Below are 18,620 nucleotides of genomic sequence, written 5' to 3'. Positions count from 1 at the left end.
ACTGGCAAAGCCCACTGCTATTAATAGCACTTCACCCTGATCAGGGTGCAGGGAAATGTAGCGCACACTCAACACCAAGGTTTGTCTATAGGTGGGATTTTAAAATGCTGGCGAATAAACCAGCCATTATAACATAACAACTTCATGTCAGTCTAAAGCTGCTTTGCATTTAGTCACACTAAAGAAAAATTCAAAGCAGAGCTTATCAAATGTAGTCAGAGTCTCCCTCCCTCTTTTCGTGCATAGTCCAGGACACCTCATCAGCAGCAATTCTCTGTCTGATTGCTCATTGATGAAGTAGCAGCAGGCTGAATTACTACCTCTGTAAGACAAGATGAGATTTGACAGGGATGAGCTTTTACCTGTAATCATGAGGATGACCAGAGATGAGTGAAAGATGGGAAAAGCAACAGAAAGAAAGAGAGAGGAAGATCAGTCTCAGTATTATGGGTGGTTGGTAAAAGGATTACCAGGGCTCTTTTGTCTTTTTAAGATAAAACGACATCATTACATTATTTCTGGCATCTACATCCGAATTCTTTGCGACATCGCTAGACTTGTATAGTATAGAATGATATAAAGAAGTGAGGGTGGGGCTGGTATTGAGTAATTACACAGAGTGAAACACCCCCTACATCTGTACACATTATTTATGCTGTTATTTTTCTATCATATTTCTATGGATGTATTTGTTTTGCAAAAGTAAAAGTCCATATGTATGCTTTCTCATTTCTATAGTTCCAACCATTAAAGCCCTAACCCCAACTTGTGGGACTTTATCTTGGCTGATGATATTTGTCATGCTCTTGGTTGAACTGGGTTATGGTCTTGGTATAGGTTTATATTGGCTGTGGTGTTAGTATTAGTAGATGTTAGTCCTTGGTTTTTGTCAGTGGTGAACGAAGTACACAAAGCATGTACTTGAGTTAAAGAAGAGATACACTAAGCAACATAATGCCCCAATAAAAGTAAAAGTGCTCCCTTTTAACTCTTACCCAAATGAGGATGGTTCCCCTTTTGAGTCTGGTTCCTCTCAAAGTTTCTTCCTCATAACATCTAAGGGAGGTTTTTCTTGCCACAGTCGCCATGGCTGTTAATCAGGGATAAATGCACACCAGGTTCCCTGGTGGTTTAGTGGTTAGGATGCAGCTGGTCAGGGAACCAACTCCAGCCATTAGGGTTGCACAAGCCAGTGCCGGTCCCAAACCCGGATAATTGGGGAGGGTTGCGTTAGGAAGGGCATCCAGCGTCAAACGTGCCAAATCAAACATGCGGATCATGAATACGGATGATCCGCTGTGGTGACCCCTAATGGGAGAAGCCGAAAGAAAAATTCACCTCAACTGTTAAATTCTGTAAAGCTGCTTTGAGACAATGTCTATTGTGGAAAGCGCTATAGAAATAAACTTGACTTAAGTCAAAGTAAAAACGTATTTGCCTTCAAATGTACTTAAGTATCCAAAGTACTTTGATTTATTATGGTTATAATGTTCTTATTATAATTTTTATCACAAGACTCTTTCCTTAATCAACTCAAGTTCATGTGAAAAGACTCTAATGCTACTCTTAACACACCGGTCTATCAATAGAATGATATTTATTAATCAAACCCTGATTGATATCTATTCAAGTTGTTATGAACCTAAAACCTTCCATACCCTAGAACTACTTCAACAAAATTGTGCAATTAAGGTCACTGGTCTTGTGGCGAGTTCGAGTCAGGGGTTTCATCATCATTTGTTCCTCTCAAAATGTTTCATTGCTGTTGAACTGACGCTGAAGCATATGTTGGTGATCAGTAGATACACAGAGCGGTAATCAGGTGCGCGGAACCAAATAGAGCGTGCGCTCGACCCTGATTGGTGGCTTGCTGTGCGCTTTACCGGTTTTGATCCACTCATAAATAAAAAGGAACTGATTTTGCGAAATGTAGTTGAGTAAAAAGTGCGATATCTGACTCTGAAATGAAGTGAAGTTGAAGTAAAAATCTTCCCATATAATAAAACATCAGTTAAGTACATTTACCGTAATTTCCGGACTATAAAGCACCCATATATAAGCCGCACCCATTGAATTTGACAAAGATTTTTATTTTAAACATAAATAAGCCGCACCTGTCTACACTGAAACTAATGAACTTTACACAGGCTTCAATGAAAGACAGTGTCTGTTACACGGTGTAACAGGTGAAATATGTTGCGCTTCCTTTAGGAGCATAGCGGTATTTTGGGAATAGCCTGTCACCGCATTTTTCCGCTATTACTGCATGTGTGGAGACCGAGGAATATGTCCTTATTATTTTCTGATGCTTATTTCTAAGTTTCTTTGACTAACCCGTAACACTGTTGCCAAGAAGAATAAAAAAGCATGAGTTTTGGAAACCTGTCTGTGCTTATATGATTTCTGTTGCAACTGGAGTTAGTGAGCTCTCCCTTCACCCAGACTCAACGCGCTACAACGGCTTGTATCTAAAGAGTAGCCTACCAAGAAATTCATTGTTCACTGTCTTCCTTCTTCCTTTCACAACTATTTATCTCGGGAGTTTATCTTTTGGCATCATCGTGCGTTTAAGAAAAACTTTTTTTCTCTTGAAGTCGTGCAGTTCAGAAAACAGGTGAGGTGCGTTTTTTCGTTTCCGTTCGGAAATTTCATTGGTCTAATGTTATGGGGTTCAGTTTTTTGGCTTGAAGTTTGTAAAACAGGGAAAAAAAACAGGAAAAATTCATAAATTAGCCACACAACGAAGTGGCTAATTTATGAATTTTTCCTGTTTTTTTTCCCTGTTTCACAAACTTCAAGCCAAAAAACTGTTCAAAACGTGGGAAAAAAGTAGCGACTTATAGTCCGAAAAATACGGTACATTTACTTCCTTACTGTCCAAAACTGTTCTTTGTAATATTTGGTAATATTTGCAATGGTCTTATATGATACAGGCTACGGTCTTGGTACTGGTTGGTATATTTCTTTTTTAATTCGAGGGTCTTGGAATTTTTATGTACCTTGGTCTTCTCATAGCATTCGTTGATATCGGTTGTTGTCATGGTACAGGTTTGTATGAGCTGTGGTGTTATTATTGGTTGGTATGAGTCTTAGATATGCCTTGGTATTGTTTTTTAGTTGGTATAATTCTTTGGGTTTTTGAGGCATTGGTTGATATGGGTCTTGGCATTATAAGGACTTTGGTCTTCTCATAGCATTTGTTGATATGGGCTGTGATCTTGGCATTAGTTGCTGTGGATGCAACCTTTTAGTACGCTTAGAGTAGCTCTAAAAAAAAAAACTACTGAAGGAGAAGACTTGTCGTCTTGATAAGTTTGGTGAGAGTGTTGCAGGTGATAAAAGACACGTCTCCATATTGGGCCATTAATAACCCTCATCTATTCTGCTTGCCCTATACCAGAGCAGTACACCCAAAGAATACAAACCCTACAAAGCCTTTGAAGTCTGGACTTCGAACCTCACAAATACTGTGCATCCTCTCTATATTCTCCCCAAGTGGACCAGAGATTAGACCAGAGATGAATCGGATAAGATGGATCACACTAAAACATTGAAGCAAACACTAAGAAAAAGATCCTATTAAGCAGTAACACCTTTTAGAGCACTGAGCTGCAGATTTACACTTGGCGATATGCACTCTCACAGTGAAAAAAAGTGCTAATATATAGCTCAGTAGTGCAAATGAGATGCAACACACAGTGCTAATTAATAAAAGAATTTTAATTGCAGATGGAGTAGTAGAGCCACTACAGGCTGCACTGTATCTCTGCCTGGAGACTCCCAGCGTAACAGCTAGAAACGCACAAGCAGCATGTAGCAGACTTCACACACACAACAATCAATGCAGCGCCACTCGCACCTTCCATGTGCTGTACGAGTGTGAGAACATGTGCTGCAAAAGATGTGTATGTGTGTGTGACAAAGTGTGTGCCTGTGCTGAGTGACAAGAGCAAAGAGTAAGCAAGGAGAGACACAATGAGAAGAGAGCAGGAGTGTGTCGAAGAATGAGAGTGAGTAAAAAGTGAGGTGTGTGTCAGTATGTGTGTGTGGACATGACTGTCTCTTCTGTGATCTTCAATGCATGAAAAACGAAGCGTGGACCTGCATGCAAATTCGACTAGTTCATATCCTTCCACGATAAGCTAGAGTCCAGGACTATAATCAAACCCCGTCGAATAAACCATACACGTGCATGTGCCCCACACACACACACACACACACACACACACACACACTGGCAGTAATGCTGAAATTTCTGTCCACGCTTTACTCGCTTCAAAAACCTGTATGTAAAGCCAACGTGTTTAAACCCCTACAGTAGGTTTGCTCAGTGGTTAATAAGGCTGCAGAAAGAAAAAATCACAATGTATTAGGGGTGTAACGGTACACGGGGAGATATAAAAGAAACTAGAGTTAAAGATATGACATTTTGCACACAGACATACACACTTGTAGACAATTTAGAGCTGCCAATCCACCTAGGTACATCTACATGTGTGTTTTTTCAGGGATTGAAGGAATCCAGGAACCTTATATGTAGAGAGGTACATAAATAAATATGAATATATGAGATGAGTCATGACTGCACTCAGTGTCTTACCAATGGTGCCATTAGGAATCAGAGAGGACAAGAAATGTTGCCAGGGATAATTATTTAAATAGCCATTAATATTTCTCAGGGGTCCTTAAATGCTAGGAAGGCAAACCAAACTCCTGGCATGTTAACATGATGCGGGTTTTATATTAATAACAATTATTAATGCTTCAGTTATACGGACATTTGAATGTCGGAACTCAGCAAATAGGAAAATGGAGCTACCACAGACCATAAGAAAGCAATAAAGTAAAGTATTTATAAATATACAGTGTATGGCTAGGAATTGGTGGACACCTGACCCTTAAATCCATATATAGGTTTTTTTCCAAAATGTTGCCTAAAGGTTGAAGCACACAACTGTCGAACTATCAGTTCGATAGTTTTTCCAGGTTGTGCTATACAGTAGTTCTAGAGGTGATTTACTGACACCATGTGGTGTTTATTTGAAGTGTCTTTTTTTGTTCATTTTGGATGTTACTGTTTTTATTTGTTTGGACTGTTACTTTTTGTTTAAATCTTTTATTTTTATAAATATTAATTAATATAATGAATATATTTATATTTATTTCCGTTCCCACATTTTATGATTCGGTACCTTTTTTAATTCCCTTTTTAACTTTTTATTTTTGTAATGAAGTTCAGTACTATTTTACATGGAGTGGCAGTATGGTATTTTAAAATCCAATAGCCATTTAAAAAGCTATTAATGGTTATCGGCAAGTACCATCCAACCCAAGCTATTGGTATCGGTAAAATCCACTATAGGTCGACCTCTATAGAATAAGAATAATTCTCAACTCAATTCAAAGCTGAAATTCCTACTTAATCCAGAATGACACTGACTGGCAGTTTGGCAGATGCTCCGGATAAGGACTTACTTAGAGCGAGTCTCATTGATGCAACTGAGCAGTTTATGGTTGCTCAAGGGCCAAGCAGTGGCAGCTTAATAGTGGTGGGATATAAACACAACCATCTGATCAGAAGTCTAACATCTTAACTACTAAGCTACCCTTTTATGCAACATCAAATGCCCCAATCAGGCCAAATGTGAGTCTTACCAAGGTCCAGGATAATGAGCTGTGCACTGGCCTGGGTGTTGCCCACCTCGTTCTCAGCCACACACTGATAGAAACCCTCGTCAGACTTTACCAAACCCAGCACCTGCAAATCATGCTGATTCTGGAAGAGAAAAAAAACAAAAAACATTTATCATTAGATGAACAAGTCACAAACAGGAAGCTGGCTTTCTGCAAGGACTTTTTAATATCGAAGTCGATGTCGCGCAGCTGAAAATTAGGGTAGAAAGCGCAGATGTTAGGACGAGGACACTCTCAAAGGCGAGCTCATCGACTGAATATCAAGACAGCAGATAAGCTAATACATGCAGGGAGAAAATAGAAAACATTGCATGGCAGAACCAAGCTTTTCTGTTCAAATATAAGGGGTTTAAATGTAAATGCTGACACTCATCAAGACTTTAGATTTAGCTTTAACACCGAATACATTTTTTTCCGCATACCACTATTTTAAAGTAGTCACTGGGGATGACTGCGTCTCCGTTCTTCACCCACTTCACCGTAGGGGCTGGGGAGCCCATGACATTGCACTCGAAGATAACATCCATGGCCTCATGAGCGTACATGTTCGAAGGTTTCTTTAGGAACCGAGGGGGAACTGGAAGATGAGAAAAAAGAGGAGAGGAAAACAAATATGAATCCATATGAATACACAGAGGTCATAGCAAGGTATAAGAAATTGCTTGGTTCAGTAAGTATAAGTAAAAAAAAAAAAATTTCGTGCCATAAAAACACAAGATAGTGTTTGTGTTCAGCGACATTTTTGTTTAAGTAAAAAAAAAAAAAAATACACAATATTCCCCAGCTTCTACATCTTTGTGTGGCGGTAATATATTGAGTGTTGATTTATTAACGGAAACAAAACCTTTCCTGCAGCAGTGTAACTCTAAATCTCTGCAGGTTTGGCCTGAGCTCTCATAGCTTGTGAAATATGTGTATATATCCAAACCGATGCCTTGAAGGGACTGCCACAATGTGATATTTGTTCCTACAGGAGCTAAAGTGTGTGTGTGTGTGTGTGTGTGTGTGTGTGTGTGTGGGAGGGGTGGTGGATAATAGATAGTCACATCAATGTTTAGATGTGTTTCTCTGCAGAGAAGAGGCAGTGCCAAGCTGTTCCTCTGAAAAACACTGCTCTGTGTTAAGCCTCGGCTCAACAACGTCCATGTCTGGCTGCAGATTTCGAAACCCGCATTAACAGGAAGTAAAGCTGTTTAATTCTTCCTCTGATCTGGCAAATGTTTTCGATCCGAAGGAAAACCTCTGCGTTCGCACGATTGACGGTTCGGAAATGAAGTCGTCTGACTTCTCTAAGCGGAAATGTTAATAACATTATAGGATCAGTGCGGTGCACAGGGAAACGAGTTGCCAGAAAACCTAAAATGCATCTCGCATTAAGGAGAGCTAAAATACTGAGTGTTTTCCTATGAATTATACATGAGCACTTCTAACTGTAGTGTACAGTATGAGCAGCTTGTGGAACATAATGTCAATACGTATACTATAGAAAGCAAATACGCAAAGCAATGGCCGTTAAAGTTTTTCTCAGGTGCTTTGGAGCGTTTTTTAGATCAGAAATGAAATTCTCAAAACTACTCGCTCAACCTTCACATCTTTTTATCACTTGTGCACATCATAAAATAATTTCTTGTTGCTTTAAACAAAATTGCGAATGCTTTGGTACATCATTTAATCGATTGTGTACAAGTGTCTGCTGTTTTCTACATTATCAATTGTTTATGTTTCATGTTGATCTAAACAAATTATACTGGTTTCACCTGATTAGTCTTAATCCCCCAAATATTTTTAAGTGGGTTGAATTAATGAATTATGCAGCTGAATCTTGAATGTCACTAACGAGAGCAAGTGTATGGCATCAGATCAACCAATGATCAACTAGTTCTCTAAAACTGATCAAAGGTGAATCTCATGAGCCTTTAATTGGCGAGCGTATACAGACAGCAAAACACAGAATTACCATTTCTGAAAATGGATGAACAACTAAGAAAGGAATAGACACTAATACAGTAGAAGTGTGAATCCTGTCTGGTCTTTTGCAATCAATATAAAACAAATGCTTAGTTTTGAGAGATGAACCAAGGATTTTGAGAAAAGTACAGGCTTTTGCAAGAAATCCAATATATTGTGCTGTTTGGACAAACTGTTTTGAGAAATGCACTTCTTGGTTTGCAAATATAAAGAATGATTCGTAAAAAGTGCTCCAAAATTCAACAAAATAGCCTTCTGTTAATAAAAGATTCAGATATTACAGTATTTCTCAGGTGCTTTGGAGCGTTTCTCAGATCAGAAATGAAATTCTCAAAACTACTCGTTCAACCTCCACATCATTAATCTCTCTTGTGCACATCATAAAAGCATTTCTTGTTGCTTTGATCAAATTGCGAATGTTTTCGTACGTCATTTAATCGATTGTGTACAAGTGTTTTTTGTACGTCGCTCTGGATTAGGACGTCTGCTAAATGCCGCAAATGTAAATGTAAGTGTCTGCTGTTTCCTACATTATCAATTGTTTATGTTCATGTTGATTAGTCTTAACCCCCAAAATTTATCGCCATCAGTTTATTGTATAAGTCATTGAATGCAAAATGGTTAAACCAGTTATCATTATCTGTCAAACTTAAATTTCAATTAAACGTTTTGTTGGTAAATATTTCTAGAATTGATGAATTGTGCAGATGAATCTTGAATGTCATTAATGAAGGTGAGTAAGCAGAATCAGATCAACTAATAATCAACTAGTTATCTGAAACAGGTCAAAGGTGAATCTTGTGAACCTTCAATTGGCAACAAAGCAAAACATAGAATTACAATTTCTGCAAATGGAGGAACAACCAGGAAACAAACAAACACTATTACAGTACAGTAAAAGTGTGAATCCTGTCTGGTCTCTTGCGATCAATATAAATCAAATATGCAATCGAATAAATACATTTGTGCTGCTGAAATTCATAGACGACGTCCAGAAGAAATTCAGCCTTTTTCAATCATTTTAATCCGAACTGAAGTTTACCTCAGGAAATACTAAAATTGTGCACCGTCATACTGACAACATGACTAAACATTTTGAAGATCTTGTTTGTGAACAATGACAAAAGGGACTTTTTATTCTGATGGTAATGAGATGTTCATTGACACAAATACTTACTTTTGAGAGATGAACTGAGGATTTTGAGAAAAGGACACAATTTTTTTAAATAACAGTGATGTGTATAACTTAGTGAAACACATCACTGTTATTTAAAAAAAATTTCTTCCAACAGGTATGTCTGTCCTTCACCCCAGACATCTACCTTGGGCAGGGCTTTATTGTGATTGAGGCAAAAAACAAAAGCCTTTCACTCAGCACTCGACTCACATCTGCTGTCTCTCCTGGGCTCTCAGCTTCCGCAGCACAGAGACAAACAGATCCACCTGTACCATCGGTTGATATAATGGAATGACTAAAAAAATCCATTATGACAAAAAAAATAAAAAAACCTTGGAAATTTAAAAGTGCAGGAAAATATCAGCAGACACGAATCCTGCGAGACATACATCCTATTTTGGAAGGTGTCAGCAACAGAGGTCACAGAATAGGTGAAAAAAACAAACATACACACCTACACACACACACACACACACACACACACACACACACACACACACACACACACACACACACCCTTATAGTCAGGGAGGTGATAGATGAGGTCCAGTGTCCAACACACACACATACATACACACACACGCACACACATCCCTATAGCCAGAAAGGTGACGGATGAGCTACAAAGACCAGCACACACACACACACACACACACACATAACGATCACAATGTCGATTTCACATCCACATTTTTTTTTTCATTTCTGACTGAGTGTCATAAATCGTGCTCACAAATTGTCCTGGTTAAAATTTTACATTTCTGAGTCCTCCAATTAAACTTTTATTGTGTAAGCAGGTCAGAAACATGAGAGACACCGATCAAAGCAGGAGCCGTTTCGATTTATTTCAAAGCTCAAATACTGAAACCCACGTATATACTGCCTCCTGTACTTTATTCACTATAGCTTGTAATCATACAGGCTTTGAAAAGAACGTAAAACATGTAAATTAAGATATAGCAGACTATATACATATAAAAGCATGGTATGGGTGCTTTGGAGTCCAGTGACAGTTGTGCAATTGTGCAAAAAATGTTGTGCAAAAGGAGGAAAGGAGGACAGAGAGAGAAGTCCAGGTGCTAGGTGTTTTCTTGGTTTAAACTCTGAATAGCCTGTGGGAAGAAGCTCCTTCTCGTTCTCTCTGTGTTTGCCTTCAAGGAGCAGAAGATTTCCTGTCTTTGCGTGCGGTAGCATTATATTTTCCCTTCACTTGAACTAGGAGACTTAAACCTGATCCAGCAATGGCCCTATGCACAAAGCCAGCACTATGAAGATATGCTTTTTTGAGTTGCCTGCTATAGAGCTCTGATCTCAACCGAACTGAAAACCTTTGGAATGAACTGGAATGCTGACTCCAGGCATCCTCTCCTCACCTACATCAGTACCTGACTTTACTAACACCTTGTGGCTGAGCGCAAATCTCCAGTGGAACATCTTCCCAGAAGAGTAGAGATTATTATAAGAGCAAATGGGGACGAAATGTGGAATGGGATGTTCAAAAAACACAAATCTTATGGTCACGCATCCACATGCTCAATTATACCAACTCTTGTGCCTTGTTTATGCTGTGCTAATAACCAGAAAGCATGGCAGTGCTCTGGACATAAACAGAGACTATTATAGACACCTATGACTAATGATGGTCATTTGCCAGTTAGAAAGCAATTCAAATGTGAAAACACAACATCTTACCTAATAATATACAGGTATGTGACCTAATTAAACATCTCAAACATTAAACCAATTCATGCTCATTTTATGCTAGCAGAAACCATTGCTGCAATACACACATGCTAGGTGAAAAACATGCCAAACATGTGCTTGTATTCCAACGGAAAAAATGCTATTGATGCTTTCCTGAATGAAACGATATTGTCTGTGCAGATGTGTAGCACCACACAGCACTAAACATAAAGTCTCAGCATATTTAGTCTACACTAGAGACTGTTCCAGAAACAAAAACATCCCATGAGATGTAATGGAGCATTCTATATCATACTAACACTCAGACAGGTGCCGGATTATATACCCACCTTGCACATTAAGCTCTGCCTCAGTCTCGATGGTCTCGTTGCCGTTGTCTGCCTGGCAGCTGTAGCTCCCGGCATCGTCCTCAGTCAAATTCACAATCTGCAGGTTGCCTCCACCAATCACTGCAAACCTTTCATCACTGTATTAAGAAAAAGCAAAAATGGCATTAGACAAGGCCAAGAACATCTTGTCATCTTCAGTAAACTGCTTTAAAGGGTCAGGTTTAGGTTGGATGTGAAGCCTGTCCTGAAAACATTGTCCATAAGGTAGAAATACACAATGAATGGGACCAATGCATCGAACCATTCACACTCAGGAGATGCTGGAAGAAACCAACATGGACAAAAAATACAAACCATACAAACCATAATTCAAACTCAGAAGACCCTGGAGCTGTGAGACACCAATGCAACTCACTGCTGCTACTCACAAAGTACATAAGTATAGATACAAAAGAATACTATTTTTATTTTGCATTTGCTTGTCAAATGTACATTACAGAACAGTAAAATTATTTCTTGGCATATACCAGCATATTAGAAACCTGGGGTCAGAGCGCAGAGTCAGCAATGATACAGCACCCCTAGAGCATAGAAGGCCTTGCTCAAGGGCCCAAGAGTAGCAAATTAGCGATACTGGGGCTTAAACCCCCCCCAAACTTCCAATGTACTTGATGCTCCACTTCATTCTGGAGATGTTCAGTGGGGTTGAAGTCAGTTCATCCACAACAACCTTGGCAAAGCATGTCTTCATGTCATTGTCAGAGATACACTATATTAGGGCCGGGAGATATGGCAAAAAATGAAAATCTAGGTTTTTTTTTTCCCAGAATGTTTGACAATTTCCAGAAACGTTCTATTATTAGTTCCCCCTAATGGGAGAAGCCGAAAGAAGATGAAGATGCCATAAATAGTGCTCAACATGGTGTAAATAAATGTAAAACATATTCAATATCTTTGCAGAAAATTTTAATGAAATATGAAAGCAAAAAATGTGCAATTTGAATTAAACGTTAAATATATCTGAACACAGAGAAAGAAAATACCCATTTTAACCAATGTAAACATGATCTCAGCTTAGTGTTTTTGTCGCAAATGCTGAAATTAATGAGTGGTGCCGCCGGTTTCGGCATATTTAGCATTTTGACAAAAGTTTGTTCAACGTCTGACCTCTCAGATCCGAACCATTTCCAAACCACAGATGAAGCGTTACTACCTTTCTTCTGCACGAGGTCATCCTGATGTGAGAGCCGTCCGTCTCCATGATGTTAGACCCTATTTCTACATTACTATCGTTCATAGAATGCTCGAATGTAAGCAGTTAATCAGACGTGCCATCATGTTGTCGGACAATATTGTCTTTTAATTATTCTCCCATTGGTGCAGTGACAATGTTCTGATTGGATACATGTGTCAACATTTGTATTAAAAATCGCGATACCTCGATTTAAGAAATTTTTTTATCTCCTTTACATCTAAGCATTTGGCAGACGCCTTTATCCAGAGCGACTTACAACCGAGCAGGGGAGGGTTAAGGGCCTTGCTCAAGGGCCTGGCAGTGGCAGCACTGAACTACACAGACGATCCAAAATGCAGCTGTGTGACTTGTGTTCAACCTGCCCAAGTTCTCCCACACCACCCCACTGCTGTGCTCCCTCCACTGGCTTCCAGTAGCTGCAAGCATCAGATTCAAAACACTGATGCTTGCCTACAAGGCCAAAAATGGACCAGCACCATCTTACCTCAGAGATCTCATCACATCTCACACTGCACCACGCTGCCTGAGATCCTCCAGCACTGCTCGACTGGTACCACCTTCTCACAGAATGAGAGGTAAGTATACTTCAAGGCTCTTCACTGTTCTGGCACCGAGGTGGTGGAATGAACATCCCGTAGATGTCCTAACAGTGGAGTCACTAGCTATCTTCAACAAGACCGACCTCTCTTCCAGAAACACTAAAACTTACACTTTTCCAGGTTTGCTTTGTCTTTTACAACCAAAAAAAAAATGTCTCCTCTCAACAGAGATGTAGGCCGAGTTTGTAATTTAGCGTAGCAGTGTAGATTTATTCACTGATAGAGACGATTTGTACAACGCTCTGGACATAGGCGTCTGCTAAATGCCATGCCATGAATGAGCAATATACAGATCTATGAGAAATCAATGTAGACTGATGTAAAGGTGTATAAGGTGTTGAGATGAGGTTTATAATGAGAAGCCAATCAAAAGTCATTCAAATAATTGAAAACTTGTAAGGAACCCAGTAGAAAAGTAAGACAAGGACTACTGTATCTACTACTGGATTTGAACCACGAAGAACTAATCTCCGATAAACCCCTTAACCCAGGAGGAAGTGAAATGGCTCACATTGTGGACTTCATCAGAGACTTTGTAAAAGGATACAGTGGCATATCATTCAAAGAATATAGAAGAACTAGGGACCATAGTAGAAAAAGCTTTATATATCATAATATGTCTAAAAATGATTTTTCTGTGTGTGTTGACAGGCAACATCCTGCAGCAATATACAGATGAAAGAAAAGGAATTTGGTGTATAAGCACTGCAATCTATATGTTTCTATTGCATACATACCCATGCAGAAGCAGTGTTTTAATATGTCAGGACTTTTAAAGTGTTTTGGCGATCAAATCATGGTTGTAAACTCATTCTTCCTTTTACTCGTGATAAAACAATTAGCACAATTAGCACAACACCAAGCCATCAAGCCAGTCGTTATGCATTGTCATAACTGCCAGGACACACATTTTTGTCAAGTTTGACTTTTCCTTTATTTCTCCATGCCCTTTCAGGAGGGGTTTGATATCAAAATAGGATGTAATATCAGAATGTTATAGGACCCACTCATAGTGGTGGACACACTCTCGACTTGTTGTTAACATTTGGATTAAAAATAAAAAACTTAGTCATAATTCCACAGTCTGAAGCTATTTCAGACCATTATCTAATCTCGTTTAAAATTTGCCTTAGTCATCGCATTTCTACGTCACCACGTTACCGTGTTAAGCGTACTTTCACGTCAGCTACAGCAGCGCGTTTTATTAATTATCTTCCCGATATTACGATATTAGATAGATCTCCGTCAGACCCCGCAGAGCTCGACTGGGCCACTGAACATCTAGAAACAACGTTACGTTACACTCTAGATGATGTAGCTCCCCTTAAGACCAAAATGATCAGGGAGAAAAAATTAGCACAGTGGTATAATGATCATACACGCACCTTAAAACAGAACACTCGAAAACTAGAGCGTAAATGGCGTCAAACAAAATTAACAGTATTTCAAATAGCATGGAAGGAGAGCCTCCTAAATTATAGAAAATCTCTTAGTGCTGCCAGATCAGCATATTTCTCCACCCTCATAGAAAATAACAAGCATAATCCTAGATTTTTATTCAGCACGGTAGCAAAATGAACAGGGAATAAAAGCACTGCGCTAACATGCACACCATCAATAGGTAGTAATGATTTCATGAACTTTTTTAATAATAAAATTGAAAACATCAGGCAAGAAATCCAGGCGGTTAATATAAATCCAAATTATTTTACAAGTAACCCTGTAGACAGCAGTGTCATTATAGCAGACAATCAATTACAAAGCTTCACTACTATTCATGAGAGTGACTTAATTTCATTAATCTCCTCATCAAAATCATCAACCTGTATTCTCGATCCCTTGCCTACTAGTTTCTTTAAACAGATAGCTCCAGAGGTAATCAAACCTGTTTTAAAAATAATTAACTCTTCCATTAGCACTGGTTATGTACCGAAATCCTTCAAACTGGCAGTTATCCACCCCCTTATTAAGAAACCTGACCTTGACCCATGTCAGTTGTCCAACTACAGACCGATATCAAATCTCCCCTTTATATCCAAAATTTTAGAAAAGGTTGTAGCACAGCAGTTATGCTCACATCTGCTTATGAATAACATTTTGAAATGTATCAGTCAGGATTTCGCCTCATCATAGCACAGAGACGGCGCTAGTTAAGGTGGTAAATGACCTGTTATTGGCCTCTGATCAGGGTTTTGTCTCCTTACTTGTTTTGCTCGACCTTAGTGCAGCTTTTGACACCATTGATCACACTATACTGCTTGCTAGACTTGAGAATGTTGTAGGAATAAAGGAACAGCTCTCTCTTGGCTCAGGTCTTATTTGACTGATCGCTATCAGTTTGTGGATGTAAATGGTGAGTTCTCCACGCTCTATGAGGTAAAGTTTGGTGTTCCTCAAGGATCTGTCTTAGGCCCACTGCTTTTCTCTTTATATATGCTGCCTCTTGGTGAAATTATTCATAAACATGGGATTCGCTTCCATTGCTATGCTGATGACACACAGCTGTATATTTCAGCAAAGCCAGATGAGAGATCAGCTTAACAATGTTGAGAAGTGTGTAAAGGACATTAGACAGTGGATGCTTAATAACTTTCTTCTGCTCAACTCAGATAAGACGGAAGTACTTTTACTAGGACCACATGCAGCTAGAAGTAAACTTTCCGATTACGTAGCATCTCTGGATGGTGTTTCTGTTTCAGCATGTACGGCTGTCAAAGACCTTGGTGTGATTATTGACCCGAGTCTTTCCTTTGAGTCTCACGTGAATAATATCACCAGAATCGCCTTCTTTCACCTTAGAAATATTGCTAAGATTAGAAATATGATGTCGTTACAGGATGCAGAAAAACTGGTTCATGCTTTTGTTACTTCTAGATTAGACTACTGTAACGCTTTACTGTCTGGGTGTGCGAGTAAGTGCATCAATAAGCTTCAGTTAGTCCAGAATGCAGCAGCAAGGGTCCTCACTAGATCTAGGAAATATGACCACATCACCCCTGTTTTAATCAGTCTACACTGGCTCCCAATCAAATCTCGCATTGATTATAAAATATTACTACTGACGATAAAGCACTTAACGGTCTCGCACCGCAGTATCTGAGTGAACTTCTGTACCAGTATGATCCTCCACGCCTACTTAGATCAAAAGGTGCTGGCTATCTGTTGGTTCCTCAAATAATGAAGACTACAGCAGGGGGCAGATCTTTCTCTTATAAAGCCCCACAGTTATGGAACAGCCTTCCAATCAGTGTTCGGGACTCAGACACAGTCTCAGTGTTCAAGTCGAGGTTGAAAACGTATTTATTTAGTCAAGCCTTTTATCAGTAGATTTCTCTTAGGTAAAGGCACAGATCTGGAGGGAACATGGATATAGAGTGTTTGGTGAACTGGTATATTTGTATGCTGTCGCCCCTCACATTCACACGCTCACTCAGGTTTGTTGACGGTGGTGTGGTGGGTCGCCTCATCCCAGAGATCCCTCATGTCTGTGTTACCTTCTGGTTCTCCCTTTTAGTTATGCTGCCATAGCGAGTCTTGCCGGAGTCCAAACTGCACAGTGACATTAACTTTCATACACCAATAGTTACACTTAATAATCCATATCCTTCTCTTCCGTCACCCTCTCTCTCTCTCTCTCTCTCTCTCTCTCTCTCTCTCGGTCGAGTTAAACATGCTCCTGAGGCTCCAGTGACCAGTGTTCCTGCCCCTCTCCCTCCATGGATCTTCACACTTCTGTGCAGCTCGGGACGGTCTCTTAATTCGGAGTAGAACGGGTGCTTTGAGGACGGATTGACTGTAGTTGGTGTCGGCGGTCTGCTGCACTGACTCGGGAGTGCAGTTTGCTTCTGATCATCATCACTGTACCCCACAACATTGTATATCTGCTTCAAATGGACATTTGGTGCAACCCAGATGAGGATGGGTTCCCTCTTGAGTCTGGTTCCTCTCAAGGTTTCTTCCTTATGCCATCTCGGGGAGTTTTTCCTTGCCACAGTTGCTCATCAGGGACAAACATACTTACAAAGAACATATTTATGTTTAATCACCACATTATCTGTGTAAAGCTGCTTTGAGACAATGTTCATTGTTAAAAGCGCTATACAAATAAAAATGAATTGAATTGAATTAATATTAATTCAACACCCTGAAGCCTTTCCATAAGGGAGAGCACAATACCAACTCTAACTACCCCCCATGGTTTCAATTTTGAAGTTTGCACAAATACAATCTACCGATTGTTGGCAGGAGGCAGTGGTGTGTGGTAAATTTAAAGTATAGGAGACATGAAAAGACCAGAAAAAAATGAATAGCCATTGCACAAGTGCAAAGCCAAGAGAGAGAGAGTGCGAAGGGCCTGTAGGACCCTGATGGATATGCAACTCGAATCCCATCCTGCTCCAATCTGCTCAAACCCACTCACTACCGACTGTGAAGCATGCCGTTCGTCTTATTCGTGTTGACTTGGCGAGGCTCTAATTTAATCAGAAATTGAAACGGATTTGTTCTCTGTCTCACTTGTAGGCTCCCTCTGAGATATAGTCTATCGCTATCGTCAATCCATTTTTTTTTTTTTATCTGTAGTGTCCTCTCAGGGGAATTTCAGCTCACCAGGTCATTAATGTCATGTACATATACCTTGCTTTCATAGTCAAACAAATGCTGTGGACTATAGCTAATGGAGCATTTCTAACCCCAATTTCTAAGTTACAGAGTACGGCTCACTAAGTAGTAAAAGCACCCGAGAGCAGCAACCGTGTGCTTGCTGTGATTACAGTTAATTTAACAATAGTTGAAGGGAAAAAAAACAATGAAAGTCAAACCTTATAAATCTAGATGATAAATTAAGTTAATTATTGTCCAACACCAAGCCATTCAACCATTAAAGCCAGGCATTGAAACCCCCTGCTGAATATCACAACCAGCCTTTAAGACCAACTGCCAAAATAAAGAATAAGAAAAATTTATGGCAGATATGAATGTTACTATCCCTATTTTGGAATAAGTTTTGCTGTTACTGCACTAAAGAGAATAAAATTAACTGCTGAATATAAGTCCCCTTGTGCCACCAAAAAACAGCTTTGTCCTTCCAAGCTATGGACTCTACACAACCTCTAAAAATGTGCTGTGGGATCTGTCACCAAGATGTTAGCAGCATATACTTTAAGCCCTGTAAGTTGCAAGATGGTTCCTCTATGCATCACACTTTTGTCTAGCACATGGCATGAACGCTCAATCAGATTGTTGCTGGTTGTCCTTTCTTGGAAGATTTTTCATAGGCACTAACCACAGCATAGTATGAATATCCCACATGACCCAGCTTTTTGGAGACGATACGATCTATTCGTCTAGCCCAGCAGTGAGAAAATACACAAACTAGGTACTTGAGAGAGAAGAGAAGAAGAGAGAAAAACAAGGTAAAATATTACTCCAGTAAAAGTGCTCCCTTTAAACTTTCTCTTTTAAAAAAAGTTTAAAGGATTTGCCTTCAAATGCACTTGAGTATCCAAAGTACTATGATTTATTATGGCTATGATGTTTTATTATCATGTTTATCACAAGACACTTTGCGTAATCAACTCAGTTTATGTGAAAAGAGTAATGTTACTCTCAGCACAAAGATCTATTAATAGAACGAAATGAATGAGTCAAACACTGATTGATATTCATTCAAATGATCATGAACGTTCTTTTCAACTACATAAAAATTGTGCGAATAAGGCAGCGGGTGTTGTGGCGAGTTCGAGTCAGGAGTTTCATCCATCATTTATTCCTCTCAAAAAGTTCTGCTTGCTGTTGAACTGATGCCGAACTGTACGTTCGTGCTCGTGATAACCAGCATTGCTAATGTTGGTTAGCACCAGGGTCTAAATGAATGGGGACTTGGGGCAAAATTG

General features: G+C 39.4%; 1 protein-coding gene across 1 annotated transcript in view; it reads right to left on the bottom strand.

Moving 5' to 3' along the window:
• Positions 1 to 18,620, bottom strand: part of LOC124392945 (neogenin) — a 148,834-nt gene that overhangs the window by 19,685 nt on the left and 110,529 nt on the right. The window contains 3 exon segments of the mRNA XM_046860244.1: positions 5,656 to 5,776; positions 6,117 to 6,271; positions 10,873 to 11,009. Coding sequence (XP_046716200.1) covers positions 5,656 to 5,776; positions 6,117 to 6,271; positions 10,873 to 11,009 — 413 coding nt within the window.

This window comes from Silurus meridionalis, chromosome 10 (genome assembly GCF_014805685.1).
Source record: "Silurus meridionalis isolate SWU-2019-XX chromosome 10, ASM1480568v1, whole genome shotgun sequence".
Classification (NCBI taxonomy): domain Eukaryota; kingdom Metazoa; phylum Chordata; class Actinopteri; order Siluriformes; family Siluridae; genus Silurus; species Silurus meridionalis.
This window is presented reverse-complemented; position numbering and strand designations above follow the sequence as displayed.